We start from the raw sequence: 12,523 nt of genomic DNA on the forward strand, positions 1-12,523 counted from the left end.
TGACAAGTTGGCCACTGTCCAGGATGTACCCCGCCTAAGGCCCGAAGTCACTGGGATAGGCTCCAGTCACCCGCGACCCCGAAAGGGAACAAGCGGTAGAAAATGGATGGATGGATGGATGGAAAAAAGATACATCTTTAAGAATGTGCTGTAGGTTTTTGGTCATCAACATAATTAAAACAAGACAATATAATAACAATAATTGACAATAAACTACTAGTAAACAGATAAATTCGCCTTGAATCCGAGTTAGGGGATACTCTTAGTGAGTGACAAAGCTTGAGAGTATTCAAGACAACTGCTTTGTACAAATGGCCCCACAACGTGCCTTGCAGTGGTCACAATGTTGCACACTGGACCATTGTGTGACATGATACCGCATCTGGCCTTTGGGTGTCACTCTTGTCCTTGCGCACTGGAAGAGAGAGAGGCGCGCGCCAGCCCCGGATGGATGACTTCACCGTTCTGCTTGGGTTTCCTTTATGATCCCGGGATCTCCCACTTTCCTCAGCAGACATCAGCCAGCAACTCCGAGCAACACAGCTCTCCAGTCTACAGCAAACACTCCGAGGAGCCTCACCTGCGCCTGGACACCATTACTACAAACTACATCAACATCCACAGCAGGATCCATCCTCCAAGGGAAACTTCTTCATATTCAGAAGATACATTTGGAAGACACCGTGTCCCTCTGTGCTCTTATTTCTCTTACGAGCTCCAAGTCCTTTTTGTGTCACAATGTCCGAGGTGTTGCCATACAACGAAGGCAAGATGAGCGGCTACGGAGCAGACAGCGAGGTCAACCAGATGTCCTTTAGCTGCGGACTGCAGGACACAAGCGCCTTTTTCTCTGCGTCGCAAGGGAAGAGGCCACCGAAGCTTGGGCAGATCGGCAGGGCTAAGAGAGGTAAATGACCGTAAACAATCAGTTTATGACAATATGTGACAGAAATAATTTTTAATTTGTTTAATATTGTTAATTATTAACTGCCAATATCATGTGACAGGACATGTTGTGTCGCCTTAAATATATGTGCTCTCACTCAACACCTGAGCTTTAAAAGGGAGTGAAAACATTAAGCTTATCATGCTAAAGGTTCATTGATTAATGTTATTGCTTTTTTATTTTCTTTTTTTAATGGCTGCATTACAACGCCAAGGACAGTTAACCTTTGCAAAGGTCTAGTCAAGTGCATGTTTACATCTGTGAAACGGTGATCCCCTCAGGACACACCCGTTTAACACAGAGCTCTCTAAAGGTTTCTCTACAGACACAACTGACGCCATCACTTTATTTGTTTTCAGCACAAAACCCAGGGCGTGCTTTTGAGTACAGGGATTTGCAGTGGCGTTTGTTTATTTATTCAGCAGCATCTGCACCCCTTCCCCCAGTGCTTTAGTTGTGTCATAATGTAGAATATTTGACTCTGACAAACGCACATAAAAAAGTCATGACTAAAAAAAGTCTTCTTCTCTCTCTACAGTGGTGATTGAGGATGACCGAATAGATGAGGTTCTGAAGGGGATGAAAGACAAGTCCACACCCGGGGTTTAAAGCTGACCGATGCCTTGAAGACTTTTTTAATTTTAATCACCGATTGAAGCACTTGTCGGCTGTGCATGTTCGAGAAGGATTTGAAGGAGGCAAACGACGGCACGAAGCAATGGATGAGGAAGAAGAGTTAACGGATGGCGTGATGAAGGGGAGACGCAAAACCATGTGAAGAAGAGAGGAAGAAGATGTGATGCTAAGAAAATGTAAATGAAATGAAAAAGGTAGAGACTCAGGAGGAGACTTATCTTTGGGATTGCTGGCAATTCTCCAAAAACGAATCCCGATTTGAAGATGTTGAGATGGCGGAAATGCTCTGTCTCAATCTCTGCGGACTTTGATGACGGACGAACTTAATTAATTTCATGACCATGTCTTCTCTAATTTTCTTTCCAAAAAGCGCTGTAAACACACAAAAGCTTGCCACTCAAAGCTGAAGCAAGAACCAAGCCCGTTTCACAATGTTGTACAGAAGCTAGGCTTTAGCCCCTTCCCCTGTCTCTTCTAGGCTTTGCTTCATGGATTCAGTCAGCCAAGGGAGCTGTCCTTTCAGCACTGGTCCCATGCATTCCTATATTGCTGCTGACCCTTTGTCTAAAACACACAGAACAACAGTAGAGTCTGCTATACAGGAGACCGGTTGTCTTTGTAAAAACATATATTAACGGATGGTGCAATGTTAATATTTCCTGTTGTCGTTTTGGCCTCTGAACACTGCATTAGGTCACCACCAGACTGACCCTAACTAATCTCACAGGTGCAGGAAGGCACCGTCATGTAGCTCATTTGCCTGCACATATCTACCTTATGGCATTTTTCAATATATCTACACAGGCCAGCAGAAGTCTGGAGATGAAAGTCTGTGTTGATTTAAAGATGGGAAATATAATTATATAATTTGGTCTTTTGTTTTGGCACTCTTGTGTTTGATCCTCTTAATAGTTTTTCCATCTCTGCATGAAGTGTCACTCTGGTGCCAACAAAGGTGCCACCACTCTTACCCTGGCACGTTTCTTTTTAACAAAAGTCATATTTGTATTTTTATATCTAAATATTTGTTATTTAAATGGTATGCTAGTCTATCGTCTTAAAGTTCATCAACACAAATATTTATAACTGAGAGAGGATATATAGAATGAGACTAGGCTTCTCATGAGTGAATCCAGGATTTGGGTCCACTGGTCTCATCCTATATCAGCAGTGGACTTTTTTAAAAGACTAATTGAATGTGTCTGGAGTTTTTGCACACATCAATGTTAAACTATTATTAAGAAATTGTATACTGTGACTTGAGCTCTGTTGATGAATCTGTTTTAGAGTCAGTTCAGAATCAGTTTTAGAGTATATTGCACTGTTTACAGTATTCTCAAATAACGTGGTTATTTGAACAATTTTAAACATACAGTTTTGTTTAATTTTATTTTTATTTTGTACCACTATTTAAGAATAAACTGGATATGGTTTGTTGTGCATGAAATCTTAATATTTTCAATAATGAAACATTGTTTTATGAAGCAAAAAAGCAACAAAATGTCATGACATTCTAAGAATGAGTCATTGTATATTATGATGCCATTTTCACTGTATTTGGTGAATAAATAAATGGTAAACGGAAAAGCAAGTGTGGCTTTTAACTGTATGACAGAACATCTTAACCTCTGCACTATTATGAATAAAATCCAAAGTGCTGCAGAAGACTCCACATTTCTTTCCAGTCTAAATTAGCTCAATACTAGTAAATACAAATCCTTAATTAACAGGTGCTGAAGAAACACACATCCATCTGTTAAGCAGTTAAACAGCTCTGCTGGCCTACACCAGTGAATCTATTAAACGACACTGCCCTGGGGAGCCATGACCAGCCACATGATCATCCAAGTCTGTCTCTGCTCTGTCCCATAATACTTCACTGGTGTGTACTTTGCCACAATACAGCAGATGAACATTATCAAAAAACAAGTGCAATTACTGTTTATAACCGGCAGCCAGTACCTGATTATACCCTTCCACAGGAAATAACTACATCAGTTACTATTACCCGCACTTTTATTCTCTCCAGCCACAGAAGATCCAGTTTGGTTAAATTCCCATAGTAGTACCAAATATTGCCTAAATAAATACACACTATTATTCATAACTAAAGTATGACAACAAACAGAACGAAAGTGTGGAGTAAACACAGAATATCCACAGCCACAGTGAAGACCTTTCCTGTTAGTATTGACTGTGGGGATAAAATGAGAACTAACAAAATCAACAGATAGTGCTATCGATCATGCTGTTGTACACACCGCGCACCATGAACTGTGCGTGATCACACACACAGAACAGAAAGCAGTCAACCAGAAGTCCGGAGGACAATTCCCACATTTGGGCTATTGTTTCAGACACACCATATTCTTCCTGTTAGCCAGTGTATCCTGATGGACAATGGACACGTACAAAAAACAACTCTATGACATAACTCATTGAATGTGATTTTTATGACTGCCATTCGCTCCCTTTAAAGCTATTGCAGTATTCGAAATACATGATTCAACCTGAAATATCAAGCTAATACATACTTTATGTGCTATGCTATATTTGGCCAAGAAACGACAATATTTGTTTATCATGATCACATGGGCACAATTGTGTTGTCGTTAGTTGCTTATTATTTGTAAAACCTTTTGCTGCTGAAGGTATCACGTTGTCTTGCCTGAGCTGAGTGCACGCTTTGAGCATGTAGACAAATGCGCCAAAGATTAAGCACAGATCATCAGCAGATGGCCTTGTGTTGTGTTGAGTTTGCAGGTCCAGCGTGTGAGTGTGGTGGACACTGAGCTTTGGTTCAATTCTTTTGCCTCATCCTGAGTGGACATCCATTAATATTCCTGCCAGTTACACAAGTCTGTCATACAGAATATTATGCCATTATATTGCCCCGAGGGACATAGGCTAATATAGAGCTCTGCTGAAAGCCGCTGTGGCGTTCTCCCTCACTCCACACCACTATCTCTGACATGGAGAACTGATACTTTCCCATTATATCTGTCTGATGCAATAAACTACACAGATCTACAGAGGTCAATCTCCTACGTCTTACATACAGTAAATACATTGCTGTTTACCATTGAAACCAGAGATTCTTATCGATATAGTGCAGCAGGGGACACCTCGCAGTTAGTTAGTAAATTGGCCCAGGTAACTTTTGTACTGAAAAAATCCTCAATGTAAAAAGGTTAAGAGCCTCTGGTCTAACCATTACAGGAACACCTACACAATATCTGATGATGTCAGAAATGCTAAATAAAAATGTTACTTGATCAAACATCTTATAGAGGTGGAAATAAGAAAAGTACTATTACACTGAGATTAGGAGCAGAGATGTTTTGACCTACAGTACTTTGACCTACAGTACTTCAGCCTACCAACTATACACACTTTGTACTGTACTTTGTATACACAATCCATGAATGAACCTCCGTACATATAGACACTCTGCAAGGAAGTTCAGATCAGGGAAGGACACAATAAAACATGAACAAAGAAAGTATCTGCCTGCCTTTGCCTCACAATTGACAATATGCTTCAGTTAGTTCATACAAGTCAGTAATAATAATTAACTTGGCAACAATAATGCTAGGTCTACCAACCGACAACAAGTGAAATGATACCGTGTCATCCAGCTAAGCAACTTCAGTTCATAACAAACAATATAAGGACCCACACAGTCTGATGCAATATGCCTGACTAAATAGGTCTCAAACAGTTGGTTTCTGGCCTTGTCTTATCTAGGCTACATTTTATAAACATTGATCACTATGGTAACTGGCAAATATAAGCAATGTTGAATTAAGTCACGTATGGAGCCCGTAAGTGATGGTCATTTATTCTGACAAGCACCAGTTTAACTGTAGTCCACATGAACCATAAAATGTATTAAAAATCTGTGCCGCAACATATTAAATAAACATATTATTACAAACTTGAAAGAACACATTTTTGGCCATGATGAAGCAATGAAAATGTTTTTAAGTATTTCATGCGCAAGATATAGGCAAAATAATTAGAAAGCCTTCTGAAAAATCACACCTTTTTGGTGTCCTAAAATAGACAGTAATTAGATCTCAGTGGAGAATTAAAAATAAATGATTTCTTCTTTATTAATGTGGTCGCCTGCAGTCACTAGTCTTCCTGCCTGTCTCTGGTCTATATTTAAACTGTAGTGAGAAATCTGCTCATGTTACCCCAACAAGTACTGCTCATCTGAGCTGCTCCATGGGACACTCCCCTTAAGTTTGGAGTAGAAAGCACATGATACAATGACTCATTATTTGACAGCCAAACAATATAGTGTAGAAAGTGTAGGACACAGATATAGCAATTTGCCTTGTATTTTGGGATTGCTCCATCTTCAAAATGACCACATTTAAAAATAACGTATATAAAAAAGATTTTGTCACACATAGCAACCCAGTGAATTATTTGTGCTAGTTCCAAGCCCAAATAAAACAAAGGTTGTGTTCAACAGCGCACCTGGCTGAAAACCTCTGCTGTACTAACACAGAATGAGTATCCCTGCTCACGAGGAGGTAGATGTGATAACCTCAAAATGGAGTCTGCATTGTCTGCATTTGTTCACAGAAATAGAGCAATTAGTTACTGTGATACAAAGTAGACAAGTTTGAAAGTCCAATTAAATACTTCTTGTCCATCACAGCCAATAGTAGATTATAGGCCTATAGCGGACAAGAAGTCGTCCTCTGGCTCTGACATCTCTTTCTGGGACGTGGGAGGATTCGGAGGTGGGTCTTCCATCCATTTTCTCTCTAGAGCTGCATCTTCAGCACAGAGTTGCTCTCCTTTGGTCAGCACATACATGTAGTACTCGAAGCCATCGCCGTAAGTATAGTCTTTGATGGACCAGTTGTACTCGGTACGGGCATAGAGGCGCTTCCGGAAAAAGGGGTTGGCAAAAGTGATGGAGATGAAGCGTCCTCCGGGCTTTAGGCAGCGGCTGATCTGCAAAATAGTTAAAATTACACATTTTTAGCATTTTTTATACCCCACTTGTACCATTCCACATTTAGCAAGTTGTTAACATAGTGAAAATAATTTAGATATTGAATGCAAAGAAACTTATGTTCCTTTGTACATAATATAATATAAGGCCCGAAGTCACTGGGATAGGCTCCAGTCACCCGCGACCCCAAAAAGGGAACAAGCGGTAGAAAATGGATGGATGGATAATATAAGTATACAAATTATATGTACTTTTTTTGAAACAATGTTGTATTTACTTCACACAGACACCACATCATTAAAATTGGGAATAAATTGGAACCATACGCAGAACTAAACATGGACAAGCCGGCGTTAAACCAGGGCTAAAAACAGAAGCAAACAAAATCTACATTAGAATTAAAATAGGTTGATATATAGGTTGAACTCCACTTTTATGTTGTCTTTGTGATGTTTTTGTGTGATGGTGAGCAAAAGATGAATTTCAAATGAATTCATCTGTACATAGTTTCTCAGTATCTACCGTAGCAAAAAGGAGCTGAAACATCCAGTATGTGATTTGATAATGTGCTGTGACAGTGTGCTAACAGCAAAGGTCTCCTAGTATGAATAATTATTGCTGCGGTCCTGTCGTGGTCTCAGATCACTTCTGCTTCATGTGAGAGGCACACGTGCATTAGGCTTGTGTACTTCAAAGGGAAACTGCACATCACCCACATACACAGGTGGTTGAGGCTGAGCAGGAGAAAGTTGTGTGAGAGTGAAGAGGCAAGATTCACACAAGTCTTAACTGCAGTTTTTCCTTATTTAATCAGAAAAATCCAGCTGAGATTATGAATTTCATTTATAGGGGTATTGGGAGCCTATTTGACATGTTTTTAGTAGTAGGGGAAACCAGAGGACCCTGAAGAAACCTACACAGGCAGAGAGAGAGCATGCAAACACCACACAGAAAGGCCCTGCACTGCCCATTAGTCAAACCCAGGACCGTTTTGTGATGAGGCTTAAAAAAAGCACTGTAATGTAACACCCTAGTCTGTTTTTTTACTGCATAGTGCATAGTTACCACTGATGCACACAACCAAAGTATGAAAGCCTACAGACACCCTCCTCTTCAGTTGGTCTCTGCGGACGCCTTCTGCCAGAGCTTTGAAGTGAGCTGTGCAGGCTCACGTGTGACATTGAGATGCACAGGGGCCACAGGGGAGTGAGGGCCTCAGTGTGGGAGCAGTGGGTAAGACCACACCCTTCACATTAGGGACCAGAGCAGAGAGGAGCACGTGGGCCCTGCTCTTCTCACATGATTCGACTCCAACAGAACAATATGAATTGTTCATTCATCGTGGTGACACTGACAGCGGGAAATGGGCTGAAGTAAAAATGTTAAGTAGAAGAACAAGTTTGTGGTTGGGTTTTAGTAGGATCTGTTCAGCCAGATCTAGTTTGGAGTTCACTCTTTTGATTAACTTTCTTTACAATTCCTTCGTATATTTGTAATTTTTCAAAATGTTAAAACACAAGTCTGGAAAAAACACATGAGATAAAAATAAATTTAAGAAAGAGGACATTAAAAAATTAAATAATAATACATAAATAATGAATCAGGGAACACAAAGTCCAAAATTGGTCCAAAGTCAGTCAAATTTGTCAATTTCCCTGTTAAGTTGTACATAATGTGATTAACCCCATTTTCTGTACGTCAAAGATAATCTCGGTCCAGTCCTTGAACATTGGCGCAGTTTGTGTCATACTTTTTTGTGAGGGACTTTTTGCCAGCAGTGTGCTCAAAATATATCCATTTATCGTGTCCATGGAAGGAGTTTTGAGGCCCAAACACGTAGTTCTGATATTGAGTGAGATGATGATGACAAAAATAGTCTGCAATGCCTTGCTACTCTCATTCCAGTATTGTTGAGCAACAGGACCGTCCCAGAACACATGATAATAGTGTACCTCCTGGCAACAAAAAACAGGATACATTATTCCAACAGAATTTTTTACAGATGTGACTTTGTGGTCCTCCATTGTGATGGAAATATATTTTCCCATTCTTTGTCAGTCAAAACAAAATCACCCCATCTTTCCCATTTATGTTCAATATATTTAGTAGGGTGGTTGTCCAGATTATAAACACATTTATATAATTTAGATATTATTACCCTTGAAAGTTCTGATTTATAAGCCTTGATAAAGATTTCAGTCAGAGAGTTACATCCTTACTCGTGTTCCTTATTCGTAAATATCTATAAAAGTCCTGTTTCTCCAAGCCAAAGGATTCATTCAATATATCAAAGCTTTTCAGTTGATTTTCTTTCTCTTTATTTTTTACGGTAAAGCGTAAAACACATACTTTCAAGACTTACAGCACAACTGTAGGTGGCGGTAAATGCACCTTTTCAGTTGGCTGCCAACAGTCATTAAAAGTAAGACAACAACAACAACAACAACCATCTTAAGATTTAATGTCTTTGTTTAATTTGCATGTTTTTATCAGTTCTTTCCAGGTCGTAAGCACAGATTTTACCCAGGGATTCTCAACCTCCTGCATATGACTCAGCTGTTTGTCATCTGCGAGTAAAGCCTGTAGAAGAAACTCCAGCACATTCTATATATTTTTCTATTGAGCTTCATATTCTGGGTCACACCAATACAGCAATGCTCTGATTTGAGCTGAAATAAAGTATGTTTTCAGACAAGGGACACCCCAACCTTCAGCTGATATACTTTGATAGTTTTCAAATAGCATGTTGGGGATTGGATTTGGGAGAGTCTGGAATAGATAGAGAAATATGAGCAACATATTAATAGTTGCAATACTTTGGCTTAGTATGGCTTTAAATATGGAAAAGAGGGTATAGTTTTTCTCAAAAATTGTTGACAAATCTTTATGGAGAACAACATCTCCTAAATATTTGAGGGATTCCCTTTGCCATTTAAAAAGGAAGGACTTTCAAAAAGTCAATGGGGAGAAGCGGGTTTGTATAGTCAGTTTGTATCCAGATATTGGATCAATAATATGAAGGAAATGCATCACATGCAGTATGGAAATGTATGGTTTGGTCAAAATCAATAAAACATCATCGGCGTAGCAGGCAATTTTATGTTTTTTTTTTTTATTGTCCAATACATTGGACCAATGGTTCCAAGTAAAAAGCAAAAAAGAGGGAGGACCAGATATAGCCCTGCCTCACCAATGTCACGTGACTGTTCATTTTAATTCTTGATGTTGGTCAGTTGTAAAGGGCCCCAATATTTTTTATTATTAAATCATCCATTTGAAGTTTGCTCAGCACTTTAAATAAATAAGGCCAACTAAAAGAATTAAACATTTTCAACGTCCAAACCTGTTACTACAGCCTTTTTGTTGTTGTTTTTGTATGGTTCATTATGTATAAAGATCGTCTTGTTTTCTTGAGTTTGTCATTTGTTAATAAATCTTGTCTGATCATTGTGAACTACTGTAAATTTGGGAGTATTTGTTTCATTCTTTTGGACATATTTGAGGTGTATAAAGAATAGTCCACGTTCAGAATTGAGATTGATCCGTATGAGGCACAGTCAAGTCGATCCTTCCCTTCTGCAGAGAGGTAAGTGGGTCTTTTGAAGCTTTATACCACTGAGGTGAACCAGTCACTCCCCAGAGAGTTTTATTTTAGTCTTTTAATTGCACTTTGGATTTCAATAACTGTTTCTTCAGCACCAAATATTTTTGTTTTGTTGTGCAAATGTATATCCAAAAATGATTGTATTTCTTCTTCATTGTTTCCTAATATGTAGATTTTTTTTAATGCTGTAAATAAATAGTACATGTGAATATGAGAAAGATTTTCAGTTGGCACTAGTTCAGTGGGGCAAACTAAGTATTGTTGTTCGACCCCCACTGCGACCAGCGCAAAGTGCTGATGCGTGCACAATAACACATGCTGTTCCAATCAAAAAAGCAAATAACAGTAATTATAGTAATTTACTTGTACTTTGTCATATTCAGGGCTTGTTAAACAATTATTTAAGTTAGGTTACTCAATACTTTAATTTAAGAGTGAATATCAAGTTTAAAAAGACAAGACCAGAATGTTAACACAACACATGTAAGGATTAGAGCACAATGCAAAACTGGAGTACTTTTGTGAGGAAATGCTTCAGTTCAAAGGGATTGTGATCCTCGGTGGTTGTTTGAGATGGAAACCTGAGCGGGAGAGCCTTGACATCACCTGGGCAGCCATTATTCATGAGCTGAAAGGTGTGCTGCTTGGACTTGTACTGTGTAACTCCAGCTCCCTGTATCATCAGACCAAAGGCATCACCTCAGCATTGAACAAACAGCAGGTTACATGCACTTTATTCATGTGTTTGGGTACATCGCTGAGACAGATTCACACACTAAGACGTAACAAGAGAGATCAGCTTAAGACAGTGGTGTGTACTATATCAACACAAGTTAGGGTATATGCAGGGAGCCTGAAGTAAAAATTAAAACACTTTTAAGACAATTTTAAAACCAAAATGAAGACTTCATCGCAACTTTAATGACCAAATTGAATATTTAACACCATAAATTGTTGTGGTTAATGGTTAAATGTAAAAGAATACTACCCTTTTAGACCAGGAAAGAAAAACAAGAAAGAATAATTTAACAAATGCAATGTAAGTGATCTAAAGGTAGGAGTCGTTAAAACATCACACAGCTGAGAGAAGTCTATTGATCCTGGAGCAGAATAAAGGAAGGACAATCCTTTAATCTGTGAGAGAACACTTAAAACTAAAATTAGGGGGTTTAATGGTACTTTGCACTATGAGCAAATAGCTCACATAACAGGGAAAATGTGTGCAAGCAACGCGAGCTGGCTGCAGTGAAAAGTGGAGAGAACAGAATAATTGAATTGAATAAACATAGCTATTTAGCAATGATATTTATGTGCTTGAATTATGGAACATCTTTTCAATTGTTTTAATACTTTTTAAAGCCTTAATTTAAACTAATTTAATTGATCAACTTTTAAGACTTTTTAAGACTCCACAGATATCCTGCAAGTAGTATGCCACAACACTGTAAATGATCTGCCCACACAGTGCCGCTGCCGCAGTAATTCAATGGTAATTGTTGTACAGTGACACGCCAGTGAGTGTAATTGGGTCTACGGACAACAATTGTGTTGCTGTTAAAGAGGGTCGAGCTCAGGCAATTGGGATTCATTAGCCTAATTAATATTTAAAAAGGTATGTGTAACATTTTCAGGATATAACTCTCTGTATCACTTAAATAAATCAGGTTCTCTTCATAGGATTAGGTCTGATACATTCAAACAACAGAAGATGACTAGATCCAAGATTTGTGTCCCAACTCAGACCTGTGCACACTGGACCCTCCACCCCACCCTCACCTGCCTGGATGAGTCACATTCTATCACTGTACAAAGAAACACATGATCTGTTCATGCCATAGTGAAAAAGGAGTGAAAAAAGAGTGAAAAAGGAAAAAACTAGAACAAGAGAACAGAGAAATGGCACAGATTTGTGCAATCAACAAGTGAAGCCCAAAACTCTTATGTTTCTGAGCTAAACCAAGTTACTTATTTTGTACTAAATTATATGAGAATATTTTTAGAGGAGATGACCCCATGATCCCATTTTCAAAGCTACAAATTAGTGTGTTTCAACCGCCACAAGTTAGGATGGTTGTTTGATGCCCTTTACAGTCTTCCAGACACTTCTGTTTTCTGAGAGAATGTCAGGCAAATACTGGCTGGTTAGGCAAATATAGTTTTTAGTTGAGGTTTACATTTTTTTGATTTTCTAACAGGTTTCTGTTGGTCAAAATGTTGCTAAATGCTATGAAACCACTGTTTCTGTGGTACCGGACTGTACAAAAAACCATTAAGATAAAATGCAAGTTTACCTGGAACTACAAGGTTTGTGGGATGATAATGATTTGTGACTATTGATTTAATCTAAATGTCCATTGATCAA

At 38.8% G+C, this 12,523-nt stretch overlaps 2 protein-coding genes across 2 annotated transcripts in view; one reads left to right on the plus strand and one right to left on the minus strand.

The window, feature by feature from the left end:
• Positions 1-498: 498 nt before the first annotated feature.
• Positions 499-3,169, plus strand: camk2n2a (calcium/calmodulin-dependent protein kinase II inhibitor 2a). Its single transcript, XM_072441419.1, has 2 exons — positions 499-907; positions 1,485-3,169. Exons 1-2 carry the CDS (start codon positions 739-741, stop codon positions 1,553-1,555), a joined length of 240 nt encoding a protein of 79 aa, XP_072297520.1. The 5' UTR covers positions 499-738; the 3' UTR covers positions 1,556-3,169.
• Positions 3,170-5,329: 2,160 nt separating this feature from the next.
• ece2a (endothelin converting enzyme 2a) overlaps positions 5,330-12,523 on the minus strand; it is a 64,656-nt gene continuing 57,462 nt past the window's right edge. Inside the window, exon 4 of the mRNA XM_072441416.1 lies at positions 5,330-6,556. Coding sequence (XP_072297517.1) covers positions 6,266-6,556 — 291 coding nt within the window. The 3' untranslated portion in view covers positions 5,330-6,265. The remainder of the gene's footprint in view (positions 6,557-12,523) is intronic.

Source organism: Eucyclogobius newberryi, unplaced genomic scaffold (assembly GCF_026437365.1).
Source record: "Eucyclogobius newberryi isolate DKJ021-1_F unplaced genomic scaffold, fEucNew1.0.hap1 SCAF_12, whole genome shotgun sequence".
NCBI lineage: Eukaryota > Metazoa > Chordata > Actinopteri > Gobiiformes > Gobiidae > Eucyclogobius > Eucyclogobius newberryi.